The sequence below is a fragment of the Heterocephalus glaber genome, unplaced genomic scaffold (genome assembly GCF_053883595.1).
Source record: "Heterocephalus glaber isolate CG9 unplaced genomic scaffold, H.glaber_assembly_v1.0 deba00001572, whole genome shotgun sequence".
Taxonomy (NCBI): Eukaryota; Metazoa; Chordata; class Mammalia; order Rodentia; family Bathyergidae; genus Heterocephalus; species Heterocephalus glaber.
Window position 1 is genome coordinate 23,426,448 of NW_028258357.1, and position 20,957 is coordinate 23,447,404.

Below are 20,957 nucleotides of genomic sequence, written 5' to 3' on the forward strand. Positions count from 1 at the left end.
GCTTCCCCATTCCCAGAGGGAATCAGAGAGACAAATTGTGTGCTATCGATCAGCCACATGCAGACTCCAGGCAGACTTAACGGTGGCTGCTGTGGCAGAAGTTGTTCTTTGCTGCCTCCTGTCTGAGGCCAAAGGACAACACCCTGCCCTTAGTGCTCCAGTGTGGGGCCCTGCAGGGCAGGGTGGAGGACCCCGGGAAGTGGCAGCGGCTCTGCCCACATCGCCCTCTTCTGGAAGCTGCTGATTTCCCGGAGCCCGTGTTCCAAAGTGCTTGCTGTCGGCATAGTGCAGACCGGCACTGGCGACATGAGAGAGCCACCCCAGCGTCCTTTACCAGTCCTCCCCATCGGTCCTCATCTGCCCCAAAGGTAAGTAAAGGGCTCAGGAAGGTGGAGCTGGGATTGGAAAGAGAACGCTTGGCCATTTCCATCTTTTCCTTCCTCAGATACTGACGTCTGGATTCAGGATGCTCACGGCTCTGGAGGGCATCTTCCTGCTTGGTTCGATTTGTTCTCATTCTCTCTGTTGGGAATCTCTTTTCCTCTTTCCCTTTCCTTACCTACCCAAATCCTAGCTCTACCTGAAGGCCCAGTCCAAGTCCCGCATCTCCTAAAAACGTCTCCCAGCACTCTTCTGGGCCCTATTTCTTTAACTTCCCATTCCTCTGCACCCCTCAGTTCAATCAAGTTGTCATGCAATTATGCACTAAATTCAAGTCCTCGTTAACTTATTGTTTCCCAAGCCCAGGTTTGGTTTTGCTAGATAGACAAATTTATTCCTCCTTTTAGCCCCTGCAGAGCCTGGTCCAGCGCTGGCCACTTAAGGGGCCCAGAATAAGCAGATTCTTGTTGCTTGCTTGCCCATCCATGGCAGGCAACTTGAGGGCAGGGATGTCGTCTTACTCCTCCCTGCAGCCCCAGTGCCCACCACAGTGGTGACTCACAGCACACAGCGTCACTAAGCAGCAGAGAGTAATGTGCCTGCAAGTGTCCTGATGGGGCCTGGCACACAGCAGGGGCTCAATAAAGGCTCGCTGACTGCGAAAGTTAAAGGACAGCAGACCTGCTGCCAATGCCTGTGGTCTTGTCCAGCCCTGAAGACTTACCATGGCATTTAAATTCCTTAGGATGGGCTTCTCCATGGGCTCAGCAAAGGTGTTATACAGGGTGCTGGGGACGGAACAAAAGAGCCTCCTCAGGACCGCAGGGGCGGCAACCAGCACCCCGCGGTGCTGCCCAGAGTCCCACCATGCTGCTCTCACCTCAGGTCCCCGACAAAAGACACGTGGGCATGGCTCACTTGGGCATAGCAGTCCTGGAGCTTCAGGGCTGGGTGGCCCAAGGCATTTTGGGTCAGGATGATGACACCCGTGAAGTAGACTCCAGAGAGGAAGAGGTCAGCTCCACCAGCATCGTGGCTGTTTGGAGAGGAAGTGTCGTGAGGTCTGGGCCTGGGCCGGGCAGAGAGACCGAGCTTGTGTCTGAGTACATGGATTGTGGGGCACGACACCGTCTCTCTGCTATCTGGGAGACTGGGGCTCCTAGGTGGGGAGGTGGGGTGTGGCAGGCGCTCTGCAGGTGGCTGTGGAATGAGCTAGTGGGCAGGTGTGTGGCTCGGGTCCAGCTGAGGCCCCTGCACCTGCACCGGACAGCAGGCACTGAATCTGTAGTCAGAGCTGTTCCTCCACCTCTCAGGACACCTTAAAAGGCATTTGATCCATCAGCCATTCTGCTTCTAAGGGCCCGATACAGCTCCCCACCCCCTTCCAAGCAGAGATTTTGATTTAAATCACAGCTGGAGAAAACGCTCCTGAGAGGGATGCTACTACTGAAAGAAGCTCAACGGCTGGGTGCATGCCTGTCATCCCAGCACTCAGCAGGCTGAGGCCTGAGGGTTGCTGGGAGCTCAAGGCCAGCCTGAAGTGCATAATGAGACCCTGTCTCAAAAAATAAAACCGAAACAGAAAGCAGCCTGACACTGACCGTCTTGGCGGTGAGTTTATGAATGTCTGCACTCTGGGTTTCTGTGCCGCTCTGGCCCAGAGCAGCAGCGACGTGAGTGGGGTACTCACAAAAGTGTGGCCCGGACTTCCCAGTTGGTGCTGATGTTGGCGGTGCCGTGGTTGGTCAGCACTCTGATGCCCACCCCGGGCACGAAGGCTAATGAAGTATTTGGAAATGAAAAGGCGTTGATTTTTATGCTGTAAGACAAGAAAGGGGCAAGTTAGGGCGACTCTTCCGCGTAGTTCCAAGTCAAGCCGAATTAGGAAGGCCGCAGTCAGACTCAGGGGCAACTGTGGATTCCCGGCTCTCCTTCTGCTCACCAGAAAGCCCCTGCTCCCCAGTTGAGGGGAGAAGTGAGCACATTTGGAAGGAAACTTGCAAATCATCAAGCAACCTGCTTCTTTAGGTCAAAGCAAAAACAGGTACAATGCTGTTTGCCTCTTTGGCAGTTCCACTGGTCCGCAAAGGGGTGATACTTGGACATGGGATGAACAGCCGTGGGGCCGGGGTTGTTGTGCACATTGCAGGACACTTGGGCCAAGTGTCAGCAGTGTCGCTCCCCACGAGGCTGTCACCCTGAGTGTGCAGCCTTCTCCCAGACTCCCCCAGGAGAGGCTGGCTGAAGAGGTCAGCTTCCCGCGCTTCCCCAGCTGGCGACAGGAACCCTAGGTCCCCGGAGGCTGGGTGCTGGTGACCTCGGCAGGCAGATGGCCACACTCCCAGTGACAGGTTCTTCTGGCCCTCCATGGTGTGACTGCTCCCTGCCAGGCACAGGTGAGCTCATCTCATGCGCGGGGAGGCGGTTGCTGTTTCTGTAATCTCCAGCTCAGAGATGAGATGACAGAAGCTGCTGAAGTCTCACAAAGGCGGTGGAACCAGACCTGGAGCTGCCCCAGCCTGACTTCAGACTGCTCTGACCACCAGGCCGTGCCGCTTTCCGGTCCTGAAAAGAGCACTTGACTAGGAGCCAAGCTTTGTCCTGGCTGTGCAACCCCAGGCAAGAGACTTGTCCTTTTCTGATCAGTCCCTCCGAAGCCCGACTCAAAGGCACACTGGGAAGGAGAAGCAGGCTCATCTTGTGTAAGCGCAGCACAGAAGAGCGGCGTGGTTATGAACTATGGCTTGGGGAAGTTCAAAACATAACTAGGATCACCAAAACCTGAGTCTTTGCTACTTCCTGTTCTACACATCCTTTCCTACCTATTCGCTATTGTTCATCCTGAGTTCCACTTCGGGGACAGAATGGAGGATTCCTTTAATACATCTTGGAAATACTTTTGTTTTATTTTTTGTAACTGCTGGAGAGTATTCCAAGCCTTTATCCGTGCACCTGCTGACAGACACTTAGGCTGATTCCATATCTTGGCTGTTGTTAATGGTGGTGCAATAAACACACAAATAAATGCAGCTGCTCCTTCACGCAGTGGTGTGGTTGCTGGATTACATGGCAGTTCTGTTTCTAGTTTTCTGAGGCGCTGCCGTGCTGTTTTCCATAACAGTGAGACTGACTTACACCGACCGGCAGCATAGGGGCGTTCCTTTCTCTCAAGCACATCAAAACAACATTGAGATTGCATCTCCAGAAAGATTGGCCATCCTCAAGAACTTGAAAAACAACAAAGGCTGGTGAGGTCATAGGGGAAAGGAACTCTTCCACACTGTTGGTGGGAATGGGAACTAGTACAACCACTGTGGAATCAGTGTGTAAAGCACACGTGATAGCCGCAACCTTAAGGAACCGCGTGCAAAACCAGTGTGGAGAGTCCTCAAAAGAACTAAAAGTAGAAATTCCACTGGACCCAGCTGTATCTCCTCTGGGCATCTTCCTGAAAGAGTCAAAGTCATCATATTACAGTGATCAGTGCACACCCATGTTTATGGCTGTGCAACTCACAATAGCTAGATCTTGGAAGGGGCATATATGACCATCAACAGGTGAATGGATCAGGCCGAGGATTTAGCTCAGCAGGGCACAGTGCCCACCTGGCAAGTGCAAGGTCCCGAGTTTGATCCCTGGTAAAAAAAAAAAGGAATGAATAAAGAAAATGTGGTATTGGCTGGGGATATAGCTCAGCAGGGCACAGTGCCCGCCTGGCAAGCGTGAGGTCCTGAGTTCGATCCCTGGTACAAAAAAAAAAAAAAGGAAACCTCTAGGTATTATAGAAGGTTATTATTCACAGCCGGGAAACTACAGCTCCAAAGCATTGGGGTAGCAGAGGATTTGGGGCAAGTCGTGACTCTTGGTCTCAGAGAGCTCCTATAAAAGCTTGACTCTCCCTCCCCTTTAAGACCAAACCCAAGACTGGTGAAGACATCCTCTCCCTGTCCTCCTTTAGGACTTATGATCAGCCATGCTTCACTGCTGGCTGCCGTCCAAGCATCCATTTTCTCTTTCTTTGAAAGTAAACATCCCTGAATTTATTGGGGATGACAAAGTTGCCTGATTGAAAATCTAATTTCTCAGTCTCCTCTGATAACAAATCTGTGTATTGTTTTTGGCAGAATCTTATTAGAAAAGAGCTTCAGGGGAAAAGCTCACTAAAAGAGGGACACTGACTCAGCTCCTAAGACAGCCCTTTCACCCTTGCACTTCCTCCTTCCAGCTGCATGAAACATGGATTTGATGGCTGTAACTGCAGCAGCCATGTTGGGCCATGAGGCAGACTTGAGAACAGATGTCCAGTGTTCCCCTGGCTCTTTTACTTACTTTGAAAAATTGTAGTTCACATAATCAATCTTCAGAAATTCAAGAGTTTCAGAGCCTTTTAAATCTGAGATGTGCTTTTCTTTTACCATTTGCTCCATCATCTCCATCCCAGCTCGAACACCTGAGAAGGAGACAGGCAAAGGTCTGGAGATAACAGCGAAGGTGGTGACGGTGAAATATCAGTGACCACGCAAACACGGTGCGCTGAGCACAAGACCCTGTCGGAGGGGAGAGCAGCCGCCGCTGGGCCTACTGCTGCCACTTGGTACTGGGAGGCTCCGTGCCTCATCCGAGCCAGCTGGCTCCAGACTCCCTGCGCTCTGCCCGAGTCCAGAGAGAGATTCTGCCTTCAAGTTTCTTTCCACATTCTTGTGGGTCCGAAGTCCATGGTGCCTTGGGAGCTCTCGGCCCGGCTAAAACCCTAATAACGGGCGCACACTATTTACCTTGGAATTCACACCACTTTAGAGGAGCCCAAGCCCCTTTGAGATCAAGCCTCTCTGAAGCTCGGAATGAGTGGAAATTGCCCCTGCAGCGCACACTTATGTGGGGCCCTGGGTGTCACCGTGTGGGGAGGCCCTGCTGGCATGTGCCACCCACGGGCAGCTGTTTCAGGCGACGCTTTCTTCCCGGCCACCCCGGGGCCCCTGCCGTAGAGTCTGTCCCAGTCCCAAGCCAGCCTGCGCTGTGAGCTGTGAGAAGAATCCCCCAGGGGCCGCAGTCGGGCCGAGGTCCCCACTCACCGTAGTCCAGTGCCCGCTGAGTGACCCTGGCCTTGATCCCCGGGTAGGCGGCCTGGGTGGCTGAGATGAGGAAACGCCACAGGAGCAGGCATCCCCAGAGGGCCGGGCCCATCTCGGCTGGCACCTGCAGTGAGCAGCACACGGCCCTTTGTCTCCTGCCCTCCCTCACGACCGTGCCCACCCAGCGTCCCATGCACCCCATATCCGTCCATGTGGCCGCCTTCCTCGGACCCACCGAGGCCTCCGTCCAGGGAGTGGGTACTGAACACAGCAGGACAGCGAGCTAGCACATGGGGGCCAGGCCAGCCCCAGAGTCCTCCTCTGTGAGTGTCCCATCAGCCTCTCCTCTGTGCTCCTGCCCCTTCCATGCGATGCACGCACACCGGCCCGAGTGTGTGACTCACGGGTCAGCAGCAGGGGCTCTCACCGCCTCCCCACAGCCCTCCCTCAGGCCAGCATCACTGTGCAAGGACGCTTGCCATGGCTCCCTCCCGTGTCTCTGCTCCACCTTCATCCCCTTCTGGCTGCTCTCCACCCACAGCCGGCGTGGGACTGTGAAGATGCAGGCCCACCGTGTCACACTCCAGACAGCCAAGCCCTGCGCTCCCTCCCCTGACGCCGCTGCGGCCCTGTCTTTTGCACAGCCCCTCTGCCTGGCACAGCTCTGCCCACGCCACGTGCCTGGCTCTTCGGCCCCTTCCCGCAGCCTGGTGGTCCTTGTGCCTCCCTGGATTTCTTCCTGCCCAGAGCACTCCTCTCTAGCCCAGCACCGAGCTGCCAGCTTGTTTATCGTCTGCTTCCCCTACTTCCGAGCGGGAAGGAGCCCACCCCTCCAGCTCTGTGAGCGAGACTGGCACACAGCAGGTGGTGGGTGGGCACTGAGCTACCAAGGGTGGACCAGCGAGTATCACTTCCCTGGCCACGACCTAGGTCAGCGGTGTCCTCTGGGTTCCACTGAGCCCAGGGAGTCCCTGGCCTCAGTGTGTACCGTGCTTGTCTTTGGAGGCATCTCTCTGTCCCAGGGGCCAGGGTGCCTGGCTCAGATCCGACTCAGGAGACCCTATTAGCCAGCTGCTTGGGAGGCTGCGTGGGAGGACCGCAGGTTCGAGGCCAGCCTGGACAACTTGCAGGGTGCTGCCTTACAGTAGTGACAGAAGGGCGGGGGTGTAGGCCAGTGGGGGAGCAGTGGGTTTAATCTGAGGAGGATAAAACCCGCCTCTTGTTTAAACAGCTCCCCCCAGGAGAGGAGAGGCTCCGTGCCCCGCCCACTGTCTGGCCCCAGCCTTGCCTGGGTGAGTAACCCACGCATGCTCGCATGCTTGCCGCATCACTGCTGCCCATGCTCTTGCTGAAGCTCTGCGGCTGACAGCTGCGGTGACGAAGATCCTTTGATGACTGGCCCTGTAACACAGTCGCAAGCCTTGGTTCTGGTTCTGAGAGTTTACAACCTGGGCGATCTATCACTGCCGCCTCTGCTCGCACCCAAGACCCGCAGGTGATCAACACCACTGAGCTAACACGCGTGCGTGCGCGCGCACACACACACACACACGCACACGCGCGCGAAGGAGGTCAAGGAAATTGAGAGCCTTGCGCTCAGACACAGGGAGGGAGTGGCCAGGGGGCTGGATGAGGACCGGAAAAGGAACTAGGACCTAGGAGCAGCCTGCGTGCACACAGAGGTGGGAGGCTTCCCTGAGGGTGTTGCCATGGAGACGGGAACACCATGCTGTGCAGAGGGGTCTTTGGGGAACGCGCTTGGAAGTTGCAGTGCGGTCTGATTAGGACAGCGAGTGTCAGGGGGGCTGTCGCTGGGCTTAATTGGGCCTTTGGCGGAACAGTCAGGGTGCCCTCGGGAGAGACGCCAGCCCGCTGGAGAGTGGGGCCTGTGAAAGGTGCCTAGGAAAACAGCACACAGGGGCGCGGCGTGGCGGGAGGGCTGGGCCCGCACCCTGGGTGGCATTTCGCCCAGTGCACCAGGTCAGGCCTGGATGTGCAGCTGGGCTTGTTACCGAGGGCCCTGCGGCTTAGAATTAGGGTCACGACTGCCGGGCACAGGTCGGCTTCAGATCACCTCTCCTGGCCTCCCAGGTGCCTCCTCTGAGCACCTGTGGTCCAACCAAGAGGAACTCCTGTCCCCAAGCACGTGCTGCGTGTCCCACCAGTGCGGTGCCCTCTCCCAGGGCCTGCACAGCCCGTGTCCTCTGAAGGTCGGCTCTGAGCACCAGATTCTTCCTGACTCCCAGAGCTACTCTCAGCCCTTCTTGACCTCAGCTAGAGTAGACATTTGCTCCCGAACGCCATTTACTTTCTTGCTCCCTGCCCACCTCCTCTCCCAGAATGCTGGGCATGACGGCAGCAAGTGACCTCACCTGCAGGTCGGGCTCCGTGCCGGGGCACCGTGGGCAACTGTATGGGTATGGAATGACTCAGCGAGTCAGCAAGGAAGGAGCAGCCCTGACCCCGTCCTGCACGGTGCCAAGGTCTCCGCCTAGGTGATGACACTACACTGGCACACTCCCAGAGCACAGCACGTCACGTCAGCGCTGATGTCAGCCGGAGCCCTGGGCGGGATTCCCGAAGCTGGCCCTCTGGCTGAGCTGGGGAGGGGGCGTCCAGGCACCTGGGGAGCAGGTTAGGACAAGATGGATGGGACTAGGGGAGGGCGGAGCAGCCAGGGCTCAGGTCAGTGGAGAAGGGTCCCGCCTGTAACAAATGCAGGGCCATGCAGACTTGTGCTCACTCTGGGTTCTGCCGGGGTGGCCCTGGGGTGCTCTGGGAGTGTGCAGGACATCTTCAGGGCAGTGGACAGTAAGGGAAAGAACGGCGCAGCAGAAAGTCCGTACCCACTGCCCCATATTAAGGAGAAGTAAAAATTCACCAACTGCAGCACAAGACTCTGGTTAGCCAAGAAAGGTTCCAGAAAAGGTTGAGGTGGGGGAGAAAAATAAACCAAAGTGAAGACATTACTCACTAATGTGATGACAACCCAAAGAATAAGTTTGCATTTCTTTACCACTTACAGAACTCAAAGGCAGCCGGGGATTTAGCTCAGTGGTTTCACCACCTGCTGCACAAGCACAAGGACCAGAGTTCGATCCCCAGTACCAAAAAAAAAAAACAACAAAACATCCACATCCCTGGGCCCCTGGGAGTCAAGTCTTGCTCTTCAGGCTTCTGATTCATATATGTATATATGTAAATTCACTGCCTAGAAATGCTAAGTTTCAATTTTTTACCTGGGAATTTTAAATATTTAAAATTTAAATAGGGAATTTAAAATTCCCAGATGACATATACCATCTTTAATATGGAAATATTCAATATACATCTGGAAATTTTCAAGGGTCAAAGTACAGTCCTCCTTGTGTTTTCTTGGGCATAGATGCAGTTTAAGTTCTTTCCCAGCGGTAAAGCCCATTTTTCCCGGTTGTTTCTTTTGGGGCGGTGTTGAGACAGTCTTGCTATGTAGCCCAGGCTGGCCCTGAACTCACAGTGATCCTCCTGCCCATGTGTTGGGATCACAGGTGTGTGCCACCACACCTGGCTCCCTGGTTGATTCAAGGGTGGTTTCTGAAGCAGTATACTTTAGAGAAGGTCCAGGAGCCCAAGTTGTAGACAGAAAACTGTGAGTTTCCCCAGGAATTTCATGAGTGAATGAACCTGGGGTGGAAAGGGTGGACTGTGTGAAACTCGCAGTGGGGTTGTTTGGCGAGGGTGATGATTTATGGGCAGGGGAGGAAAGCAACCTTGTCCAGCAGGGCAGTGACTCCCAAAAGTTTAAGTAATTGGCTGACAAGTAAGGACAGGACGAGCCACCTGTAAAAGGAAGGATCCCAGAGGACTTCAGAGTTGGTAAAGCAACCAACAAGTTGCCTATTCCATTGCTCCTGAAGAATTGTTTCTTTCCAGGAGTCAGAGCCTTTGAAGTTCCTACATGTCTGTGCCAACAGACAGGCAGAAGGGGCCTCCTAGATTAACGCCCCTGCCCGAGCCAGCCCAATGGCCAGGAATAAGGAAACACAGGTACAATTTGGAAAACTCCTGAGACCCACAGCTCCACTCGGCTCTGCTGCTCGCTGGTGAGCGCTTTGATAGGTCTGGAAAAGCTGCCTGAGGGAGGGAAACGGGAGTGAACTGCAGCCTCAGACACAGAGGCCGTGTTGGAGAGTTTCAGCTCAAAGGTTTAAAGGTGTCTTGCTCTCCGGGTGTTCCAGCTCACCAGGCAGACAGAAGGACTGAAGGGACAGGTGGGGAAGGCGGGCAGCCCCGGGGAATACTTCAGGGACTCAGCCTTCCCTCCGATTTTGTAGCAAGATCTCCAGTGCCGCAGGACCCTGGGAATCCCTGCCGAGCCTTCCCCTCAAAACACCAAGCTGCGCACTGACAAGTCCAGCGATGGAGGTGGCAGCGGGCAGTTGTGCTCTGGCAGGATCTGGGCCACTGATATGGCTTAAGACCCAGCTCCAGGGGACAGACACGGAGCAGCTGCTTAGTGCTAGCCTCACCGACTGAGAGCAGGACAGCACTTCTGCTGTGAGCAGCTCACCTGTGACATGAGGCACGGCTGCGTCCAGAGCCCTAAGCAGCCCTGAGCCCAGATGGCGGCAGAGTTCCAGGTGGGCAAGGTGCCACAGAATAAACAGGCAGAGCCAGGGCAAACCTAGGAGATGCTAGGAATAACCCAAGATCTGGGACAGCCGGCCCTGCAAGGTGTCCTACCGGATCCAGGCGACCCGCAGCAAGTTGGCACCTCGTGGGCTGGCCGAGGCCTGGGGCTTGAGGGCTGTCACTCAGGCCCGGGAACAGCCAAGGCTGGGGAGCACTGTCCTTCCCTCTGCTGTGAGGCCGATGTGTCCTCCACCTGGCCTGATCGCCGGGGAAGTGTCTGAATCATCGCTCTGGTGGCTTCTTCTTAAATGCCTCTTTCAAAATGCGATACAGGATTGCTTCACACCATTACCCAATGGCCTGAATGAACGCTACCGACTCTACCCAGATGGGCGGACAACGCCACGCAGGCGATGGCTTCCTCCTTACAAGGTGCACGCAGACACACGGAGGCACACAGACACACCACCTTTGTGAAAGTATTTCCACTACTTTACCAAAATGACCAAGTCAAGACTTCTAGGGTTTGAAAACAGATGCCAAGAAGGTGGCCTAGGGCTGGGGATTTAGCTCAGTGGCACTGAGCTGCCTCACAAGCGCAAGGTCCTGAGTTCAATCCCCGCTACCAAAAAAAAAAGAAGGTGGCCCGGACCCTTGCGATGGTGTCAGAGCAGGCCAGGAGCACGAGGCCTGGTGAGCGGGTCAGCGCTCTGGGTCCTGCGTGTGCGCCTGCACTCCAGGAGTCGGCTCCCGCTCGGAACGCTGCCGGTGCCGTCCTGCCCCCATGTTTGTTTGGCACAGTGCGGAGAGACTGTCACCGTCTGACTGAATGTGTCCGGATGCGAACCTGCCCCACTCCAGCCGCCTCTCAGCCCGTAAGTACTGTTGGGTGGTTGGGGATCTGATTGCATCGTGGGTCTTAGGTCTTTTTTCTTTTTTGCTGGTGCTGGGGACTGAATCCAGGGCCTTCGCACTGAGCTCCATCCCCAGCCTGTTTTTATTTTTTATTTTGAGACAGGGTCTCACTAAGTGTCTAAATTGCCCAGGCTGGGCTTGAACTTGAGGCTCCTGCCTCAGCCTCCCAGAGTGCTGGGATCTTATGTCTTATCTGAAACTTTCTGGGTGAGATAGAGTCACAAGTTTTTCTGGTTTTCCCGGGACGCATGAGTTTTAGTCTTAAAACCAGGCAGTTTTTTTTTTGTGGTGCCAGGAATTGAACTCAGGGCCTTGTACTTGCCAGAGAGGTGCTGCACTGCTGAGTTTTTAAGGCAGTTTGGCTCCCCAGCTGGAACCCCAGGCATGCTCCCGGCGTTGTCCAAGTGCTGACATGATCAGGGTCCCTCTAAAGCATCCTGAGTTACACTCACCCGTATAAATGGATTCCTTCAGGGTGAAATGGGAATACAGTTGTATCTGGGAGGCCGGGCTCTGGTACATAAACAGCCAGGTGACATGAAAACAGTCTGCCAAGGCTGTGAAGCGCTGCATGGTTTTGGTCACCAGTGTGTGGCCCATCAGTGGTGGCCAAGCCTGCAGACAGCCTCCACATAGAATCCCTTCCTGTCACAACAGCCGGTTCTGCGTTAAATCAGCAAACACTCATGGGCACTCTGTACAGAGTCCTCCTTCGCAGAAAAGGAGTTTATAGTCTGGCTGGTGACACAAAACAGACAACACTGCTGTGAAGTGTACTCTGCGATGGTGTGGATGCTGCTGTCCCCAAAGCCTGCTGTGAAAGGCGTGGTCCCCAAGGTGGCACCCGTGGGAGGCTGGGGTTTCTGAGAGGTGGGGCCCGGTGGGTGGGAAGTCCTCCGCTCCCTGGGACTGTCCCCATGGAGGGGACTGCGGGGCCTGGCCCCTCCCCGTTCTGTCCCGCTTCCTGGCCACCAGGTGAGCAGCTGTCCTCTACCACGTGCTCTGGCCATGACGTGTGGCCTGGTCCCAGGTCCAAAGCCACGGGGCGGAGCCATGATGGACTGGAGCCTGGCAGCTGAGTCAAGGCAAACCTTTCCTCTCCCGAAGTTGATTACCTCCGGGGCTTTGTTACAGTGAGGGAGAGCTGACCATGAGGGCCTTGGGACTGGCAGGGTGACGGAGGTGGGGAAGGCCGGCTTCCTTTGCCAGGGTGGAGGAGGAGGTGGCAGTGAGCTGATGTTGGCTGCTGGAAGCCGGGCGCACACTGAAGGGCGAGAGTGGGCTGGATGGGGTGAGGTGGAGGCGAGGGTGCCAGACTCGGAGGTGGTGGCCCGGGCAGCCGGATGAGGGCATCATGTCCCAAAGTGAGAGATCGTCCAAGGCAGGCTCCGCGGCCCACATGCTCCTGGCGTGGAAGATGGTTTCAGGTGCAACACGGACGAGCACGTGGCATTGCACTGGGGCTGTGTTTTGTGTTGGGAAAAATACAGAAGTGTGCATGGAGGATGAATGACATTGTACACCATATAGGGAAAATTCATACAATGCCTCTAAATATTTCTGTCCTTCCCTCGGTATTTTCCCTGGCTGGCAGCATCTATGTCTTCTCTTTCTTGTTCCCTCTCTCCCTTTTGAAGAAGGAAGCAGCTTTAGTTTCCAGGGTGCAGACATCCTCTGTATCCATGGGGATGAGGTCAGGATCCCCAAAAGCCGTGGCTTTGCAAGTCACTGGATCACACACAGGTGTTTCATATCACCTAAGCACCCGCTCCCTTAGATCCCTTCCTCGTACTTCAAATCATCTCTAGGTTGCACAGACAATGGAAGTGTGGTACAGACAGCTGCTATTCTGTATTGTTTAAGGAATAAGGACAGGAATAGTCAGTACATGTTCAGTACAGATATTCTGTCACACCTGACTTAAGTGAGTCCTTCACAAGCAAACAGTCCACTCTCAGCAAACGACAGCCTCTTTCCCAGGAAACAAAAGACAATCTCTTCAGTGCTGAAAAGTCCAGTGACTGTCTACACACCTGCACTCAGCCCAGATTCCTTAGCCCTTCAATACCTACATAAGCCTGACTCCTTTCCCAGTCAGCACTAATCTCTCTCCTGGTGTTAGCCCATCCACTCATGGATGAAATCTCTCCCAGCTCACTGCTGCATCTCTCTCTCCCAATGTCAGCCCACCCACACATGGATGTGATAAACTCAGCTTTACCCAGGCAGCTGCTAGGATCTCCCTGATTGTAGTCCCTGTTCATTGGAATAAACTTTTCTTTTTTACAACAAAAAAGCCCATTAAATGAGTGGATTCATGTGTTGCCTCTATATAACATTATCTTCTCCAAATATTTTTGGTTTGTTATTGGTTGAATCAGTAGATGGGGAGGGCCATGCTATTTATTTCTTACTGTTATCCTCAATTTGGACATTAATGAAAATTTCTCCTTTATATAACATTCCTCTTTTAAGCAAACATATATACATTTAAGAAGTGGGTTGTTTATGGAGAAAACAGTACTCTATGTTCACTGGAACATAGAGTAGCTTTTCAAAAAGAAGTTCAAATAATTGGAGTTTAGGAAACAAAGACCTAAGAAGAGTAGTCTGATTTGGAAGTTTTAAATATGAGCTAATTAGCTTTCCTTTCTGTTCAAGGAATAACTTAGGGGAAAATCTGCCAAGTTCATCCTTAAGAACAACCAAAGCAGCAGCACTGTGTCCAGTTTCCCCACTTGCTTGAGTTTCCACGTGTAAGGAAGACATGGGGACTGCCGCTAGGCCAGCCTCCTCACGCTGGCGGTCTGGAAGACAAGACTAATGGTTTCATTTATTAACAGCTGACAGGACACCTTTAATTAAAACTCCCAAAGAAGGAAATCATAATTAACTAGGTGGAAATTATTGTTCATGAAATAAAGATGTCAAGATATAGAGGGAGGAGCTGAGACTCCCGAGTTCCCGGTTTCTAGAACGTGTGGGCTATGCTGTACAGCAGGAAGTGGTCACATGTCAGACTTTCTTGAGCTTGGAAGACAGATTACACCATTTTGGGGGGAGGCAGGATTATGTGTGTCTGCGTGGGAGGGTGGGCCAGATGGGGCAGTTTGGCGGCAGAAGACACTTGGAGCTCAGAGCCCTCACTCTTTCTGGTGTGCCGATGAAATCTGGCCAAAAGGAAGCCCTGAAGAGGGCTATCGGTGGTAGAGAAAAATGAGTACCATCATTCACTGAGCATCTGCTTTGCTCTGGCCAGCAACCATCTATTCATTAGCTCACACAATCCCTGCCAAGCCGGGGTAAGGAACTAACAGGACCTCTGTTGTATGAGGAAGAGGGACTCACCTGGGCCTAGGCAGCACAGCTAGGGTTCAGGGTCTGGTGCTCCTCTCAGGCCTCCCTCCTACCCACGGTGCTATGCCGACTTTTCAGGTAGGTCACTAAAGGGCAACCACAGGCCCCAGGTATGCAGAAGGTGGGGGGAGAGGAGGATGCTGTTGCTAGGCAGTCCATCTGGTTTCCCTAGGAGATAATTGAATCCTTGTGAGTAACACAGATGTATGTGTTTTAAATCACTGGTTTATTCCTGATCAGAGGCAGCTGCCTGGAATTCATCTGGCTGTTTAGAGACGAGGGGCCCTACAGTCTCCCAGAACCAGTCCCTTTTCACCCAGCAGTGGCTCCTCCTCTCTCTCCTGCTCTGTCCCAGGCCACACGCCTTGGACAGCTGTGTGATGAGGCTTCGGGTGGATAGTGGTGAGCTAGGTCATAGGTTCTTCTGCCAGGAACAGTTTTGAAAAACAAACCCACTCCTCCTGGTTCCTTCCATTATCACGTTACCTAAATCTCATTTTATGACTGCACTCCAAAACAAGTTTGAGTTCATACTCAAACGTAAGTGCACCTATGTGTAACTCTTAGGAGCCATGAGAGCTCTTGTGGAATCAGACAGATGGGTGTGTCATGTTTCTGAAACACTAGGAATCACGAGCATGTGCCAGTTCAGATGGAGTAGGGTCTCCCTACTTGGGCTCTGACATTCTGAGCCATGTAATTCTTCATTGTGAGGGATGCTCATGGGCAGTGTAGGACATTTAGCCACATCCGTGTCTGTACCTATTAGATGCTGACACTACCTCTCCCACACCCTAGCTGTGACAGTGCCATGTGTCCCCTGGAAGGCAAAGCCATCACATACGAAATGAAGTGTGCTGCATAACGCTGTTTCGGTCCATGATGGAGCACAGACAGGACAGATGCCACATCATAGTAGAGCTGACAGATCACAGCACAGCGCTGGTGGCCATGGTGCCCGTGTTGTGCACCCTTGTCTCTGTATGTCTCCTTGTAGTGTGATGGCCAGCCTGACTCCATTTTGTGTGGGGCTGGGTGATTCTGGTGGTTGCCTCCCTTTCCCCCCTTGAGAGTCCCGTTGGTTGATGACAGGCCACCACATCCTGATTGGTGGAGCAGTCGGGAGTTGTCTTTGTGACCTTGTGAGCAGAATACTCCTTACCTGTGTGATATTTTGCTCCAACTGAACTGTGTGAAACTTCCCCTGACCCCCACTAACTTAGCAGTTTTGCTTCTGTAAAACTGTGCTTGGGCTCTCCCTGCCCCCAGCCCTCCCCAACTAGAAGAGCCGCTTGAAACAAACCTGCAAGCTGCTTTTCAGCGTCGAGAGGTTTCAAGCGCTAGCTGCTCTCGACTGCCAGCAATAAAGAACTCTAATTTGGCTCAGAGTGTTGGTGATTCTCAAAATCTCTCAAGATTGAGTATAATGGTAGTTCATTTTGCAGGAACCACATTTTTATTTATTTCTCAATAATTGCAGAAATCCATCTCCCATTTGGTCCCATGGGTAGAATTTTAGACTTCAACAACTTCTGGGGATTCTTTTTCTAACTAGTATTGCTCTTATTTCTCCCAGCAACATTTTAAAGGCTCTAACTGCAATGTCTCGTCCAGCAGAGCCACCTCGAAGTCTTTCTTCTGTATTAAACCACAACAGCAATGTCAGCCATGCCAAGACCATGCAGCACAACCCGTGGTTCTCAAACCACAGTTTCACTCCAGCACTGGAGTCATCTGGAGGAGTGGCCATGACCAAGAGCTCAAGGATCAGGAAGAGGCTTGGGTTTGAGGACAGCTCCCCAGGCTGAGGCCAACTGACGTTCTCCGGTAGAGACAGAATGAGGGTTTCACTTTTCTAAACAGATACCTGGTATTAAGAACTCACAGACAAGCACAAATATCCCTATGTCATTTAAATCCTGCTGAACTCGACCTTGCCCATCGGAGGTGGGAGCCAAGGCTTGTGTGGGTGGCTAAGACTGGCTCTTTTCTCTGGAAAAACTAAAGACCCGAGAAGAAACCATGACACTGTGACACGGCAGGTGCACTGAAAAGCACGTTCCCGGGGTCTCGGACCAAAAGGAAGGAGCAACAGATCCTGCTTGGAAGAAGCCTTTCCAGGCAAAAGGCAACACTGGACCCACAGAGGCCAGGAGCTGACTGGGGCTGGAGGAGGAGTAGCCTGCAGTAGGGGTCACTGGGCAGATTGAAAAGAGTGGTTGACAGCGGCCGGGCCGGCTTAGGAAGGGTTTTTATTATACAAAGAGGTTTAAATTTTATTTTGAAAATTAAAGGAGACTCAACAGGAAGAAAACAAAGACCAACTAAAAAGTGGGCAAAATTGCTGAACACACACACTTCACAAGGAAAGCAGACAGACAAGTAAGCATAAGAAAATGTGCTGCATTGTCATTAAGGAATTGCAAATCAAAACAATGAGGCACTGCTATGCATCCATTAGAATGGCTAAAAACAAAGCAAACTCTGACAGTAGAAGCTGGGGGAGGACCGGGGTAACAGGAATTCTTATTCATCCATTGCTGGTGGGAATGCAAACAGGCATGGCCTCCTGGCAGTTTCTTAGGAAACTGAACAGTCCACCATATGTCCAAGCAATAGCACCACTACTGAGGTGAAGATGGGTCCAAATGACACGGACACAGGTTCACATAAACACCTGCACACACTGTGCTTAGCAGTTTTATTCATACTTGCCCCAAGCTGAATCCAACCAAGACAGCAGAGCCGCCTCACAGGGTGGCCTGAGCCATCAATAGATGAATTCAGTGACAAAAAGAAATGAGCTATGAAGCCACAAAAAAAGCATGGACTGAGCCAGGTGTGGTGCCAGGTGCTTATAGTACCAACTACTTGTGAGGCTGAGGCAGAAGGCTCACTTGAGCCCAGGAGTTTGAGGCCAGCCTAGGCCATGTAGTGAGACCTCATCTCAAAAATAACATAGCATAAAATAAAATGGCATGGATTGGCATCAAATACACAATGCTAGTGAAAAAGCTGGCCACGAAGTCAGAAAAAGCTTCACTCTATAATGGTTTCAATTATGTGACATTTTGGAGAAGGCAAAACCAAAGAGACATTAAAGAGACCCATGATTGCAGGAGGCAGGTGTGGTGGTGGAGGAGGTAGACGCACAGGGAAATTTTTTTAGGGTGGTGAAAATATCTTGTTTGATACTGTAATGGTGACTATAGGACATTAAACACTTGTCAGGACTCAGAGAACTTCAGAGCTCAGAGTACACATTGATGCATATAAATTTCAAAAAATCATTCAGGAGATTGAATAATCCAGGATGCAATGCAGAATGTAAGAAAAGAATCTAAATGTTTTGCAAATGTTTAAAAAAGCCTAAATGAAAGGAATGGGCAAAAGGGTGCTGGCCTGGGCAACTGCGGGAACAAATAGCTGTAAGACGAGAGGCAACCGGATCTGCAGGCAAACACTGTGCTCTGCTTGATAATGTTGTTTCCCACAGCGATACGGTTAAAAATTCTGAAGCCACTACACATGAACGCTGAAATTAAGCAATTAACTAAATGGCTGGAGCCTGGGTTCTCATAGCAGGATTGGGAGGGTAGAGATAAGCGAGGGAGGAGGCCATGATTATGTAACAAAGGACTGGTTTGTGACACTGGTGAGGTGGTTACTCACAGAAACAACATTCTATTACAGAAACAGGATCTATCCTTGCACTATCAGCTGAGAAGGTTTAGAAGCAAGGATTCCCCAGTGGCCCTGAGCACACCTAGCACCTGTCTTTGGAGCAGGAAATACACAAAATGGCCCCTGAGAATTGTGTAGTTTCAGAAAGAAAGAAAATAATAAAAATGGTACACAACAACAAGAGAAAAATTCTATAATGATGTCAAATGGATACAAGAACCAATGGGAAGATCTTTAAGTGGCCCAAACTGAAAAACAACAACAAAAATGAATTAGCATTGGGTAATAATACAAAATATAAAATGGAGGACTGGGGATTTAGCTCAGTGGTGCCACCACCTGCCTTGCAAGTGTAAGGTCCTGAGTTCGATCTCCGGTACCACACAAAAAAAGTTATCTTTAAGTTCATGTTGATATAGATATTGAAGACAGAATAGACAAATGTCCTGTGCAGAAGAAATGTGAACAATTTAGTAGCTACTCTACCTCTAAGAAGGTAGAGCTTAGCTCCTACTCTTCAAGTGTGGGCTGCACATAGTAACTTTCTTTCAAAGGCAAAGAAAATTGAAAAAGGGAATAAAAGATAACTCTGCCAAGGAGAAGCCAATGACCAGGGTTAACACCAAACCTCTGGAGTGTGCTAAGCCACAGTGGTAGCGGTGTCACGCTTTGATGTGCTAGCAATGGCCCCTGCCTCTGGTCTTCTTCCCTAAACATCAGGCAGACCCCAGCTGAGCGACATGTTACAAAATAGCTAACACTCCTCAAACAGTAGAGGTCCTAAAAACCAGCCAGCGAGTGTAAGAAAACGGTCACATCAAGAGGAGCCTGTGCAGACAGGATGACTAAACACAATGTGGGATCCTGGGACAGAAAATGTACATTAGCAAAAAAGCTGAGGAAATTTGAATAAAGAATCCACTGTAATTAAATGTATCAATATTGGTTTATTAATTGTGATACATACCATAATAATCTCTCAATAGGAAAAACTAGATGTGCTGTGGATGAGAACTTTTTGCATTAAATCTGTGAATGTGAAGTTGTTTCAAAATCGAAAGTTTATTTTAAGACACACCCAAGGGAAGCCAATGAGTGGATTCCCACGGGAAGGTATTCTAGTAATTTCTATGAGGTGGTCCATTTGTTTTTATAAAAAAAGAAATATATATCTGAAGTTGAAAGTTGCAGTGCTCAGTTAGGCCCTCCCATATTATACTGAGTAGGCTGAAGAGGGGCATAAACACCAAAACATAGCCAAACACCAGGACAGGTCACAGGGAGACAGGTTCTAACTTAATAGGTCTCCACAGTAGTGCCCCAGGGCTCCTATCCTGAATCATTTAACCTGAATCACAGAAAAACAGAAATACGAGGAAACAAGACCACAGGGTGCTGCCTCAAACACTTAACTCCTCCAAATCAGATTATACGCAAAGAATTCAAAACCAAAATGGTCAAACATTTGAAGAGCTCAAAGAAGAAACAAACAATAAACTGAGTTAAGACAATACTGCACCTCAAGGTCCTGGAAAGATAAGAACAATGCAAATCCAAAATTATTACAAGGAAGGAAGTTATAAAAATCAGAGTGGAAATTAATAAAATTGATACTGTAAGAACAATACAAAGAATTAGTGAATCGAAGAGCTAGTTCTTCAGAGGAATAAGCAAAGTAGACAACGTGTAGCCAAATTTACAACATCAACAAAAAAGTGGTCTCATCAATGCTCCACAGAGGACTACCCAATCAAAACATGGGGACCTGAAATGAATAGCGCTTCTTAGAAGAAGCACAAATGGCCAAAAATACAAGAAAAATGATCATTACTGGCCATCAGAGAGATCAAAATTAAAACTACACTCAGATATCATCTTACCCCAGAAAGAATGGCTATCATAAAACAATAACAAATGCTGGCGAGGATGTCGGGGGAAAAGGACTTCTACTGCATTGTTGGTGGGAACATAAACTAGTACAACCACTATGGAATCGGTATGGAGATTCCTCAAAACTAAAACTAGAATTCCCATTTGACCCAGTTGCTCCCCTGCTGGATGTTTTCTGAGAGTTAAAGATCACATCACTGTGATCCACGCACACCCAAGTTTAAAGCAGCAGGGCTCACAACAGCTAAATCTTGGAAACGGCCTGTATGTCCATCAAAAATGAGTAGACAAAGGAAATGTGGTAAATGTGCACAATGCAGTACGAGTCAGCCATAAAAGAGGACAAATTTGAGCCATTTGTAGGACAATGGATGCACCTTGAAACCATAAAGCTATGTGAAACCCAAAGTATGAAGTATTTAAAGAGTAAAATAATAGATGATAGGAACCAGCGAGGCTGACGCCGGCTGGGCATGGTGGTGCACGTCTGTTCCCAGTACTCTCGGAGGCTGAGGCAGGAGGGCCGCAAGTTCCAACCTGACCTGGGCAATCTAGAGATCTTGCGAGTCCGTTTCATAAATAAATAAATAAATAAGTTAATTAATTAAAAAAGGCTGGCGATGCAGCTCAGTGTGAACGCCTTGGGTTCAATCCCCAGTACCGCAAAACCAACCAGCCGAACATCAAACCTTCAAGCAGAAACACCGAGTCAGGCCATCGGCAAATCCCCAGCCTAGCGAACCTGCTTGTTGCGTTAAGCGGATAACCTTTGGGGTGACTGCTAAGCACCGCTTTCCGACACAGAACCGAGACCGACCACACGCGGCATTACATCTGCTGCAGTAGCATTAACATTCTGGAGCCGGGCTCAACCTCAGGCGTCTCTAAACGACGCCCGGAAGACGCCCACACGTCGAGAACAGCTGGGTCCAACCACACTTCCAAAGTCACCCGGCGGAAGGTGCCTGCGCACTGTAGCGGAAGTGTGGAGTACGTCCTTCCGGGTGCGTGACCAGCACTTCCGGGTGCGTGACCAGCACCTCCACA

At 51.2% G+C, this 20,957-nt stretch overlaps 1 protein-coding gene across 5 annotated transcripts in view; it reads right to left on the reverse strand.

Annotated features, from left to right (window-relative positions):
- The window catches only part of Bpifc (BPI fold containing family C), a 47,541-nt gene extending 26,590 nt beyond the window's left edge, over positions 1 to 20,951 (reverse strand). Inside the window, exons 1-8 of one of the 5 annotated variants that reach the window (XM_087192857.1) lie at positions 20,653 to 20,951; positions 14,328 to 14,504; positions 10,176 to 12,828; positions 5,454 to 5,577; positions 4,711 to 4,831; positions 2,072 to 2,200; positions 1,262 to 1,417; positions 1,106 to 1,169 (exon numbers count right to left, since the gene is read on the reverse strand). In XM_087192857.1, the coding sequence (XP_087048983.1) occupies positions 1,106 to 1,169; positions 1,262 to 1,417; positions 2,072 to 2,200; positions 4,711 to 4,831; positions 5,454 to 5,565 (582 nt within the window). In that variant the 5' untranslated portion in view covers positions 5,566 to 5,577; positions 10,176 to 12,828; positions 14,328 to 14,504; positions 20,653 to 20,951. Of the gene's footprint in view, positions 1 to 1,105; positions 1,170 to 1,261; positions 1,418 to 2,071; positions 2,201 to 4,710; positions 4,832 to 5,453; positions 5,578 to 10,175; positions 12,829 to 14,327 lie in introns of all 5 variants that reach the window. The other 4 variants (XM_021258351.2, XM_087192858.1, XM_087192859.1 and 1 more) reach the window with 4 other exon arrangements.
- Between the last annotated feature and the right edge of the window lie 6 nt (positions 20,952 to 20,957).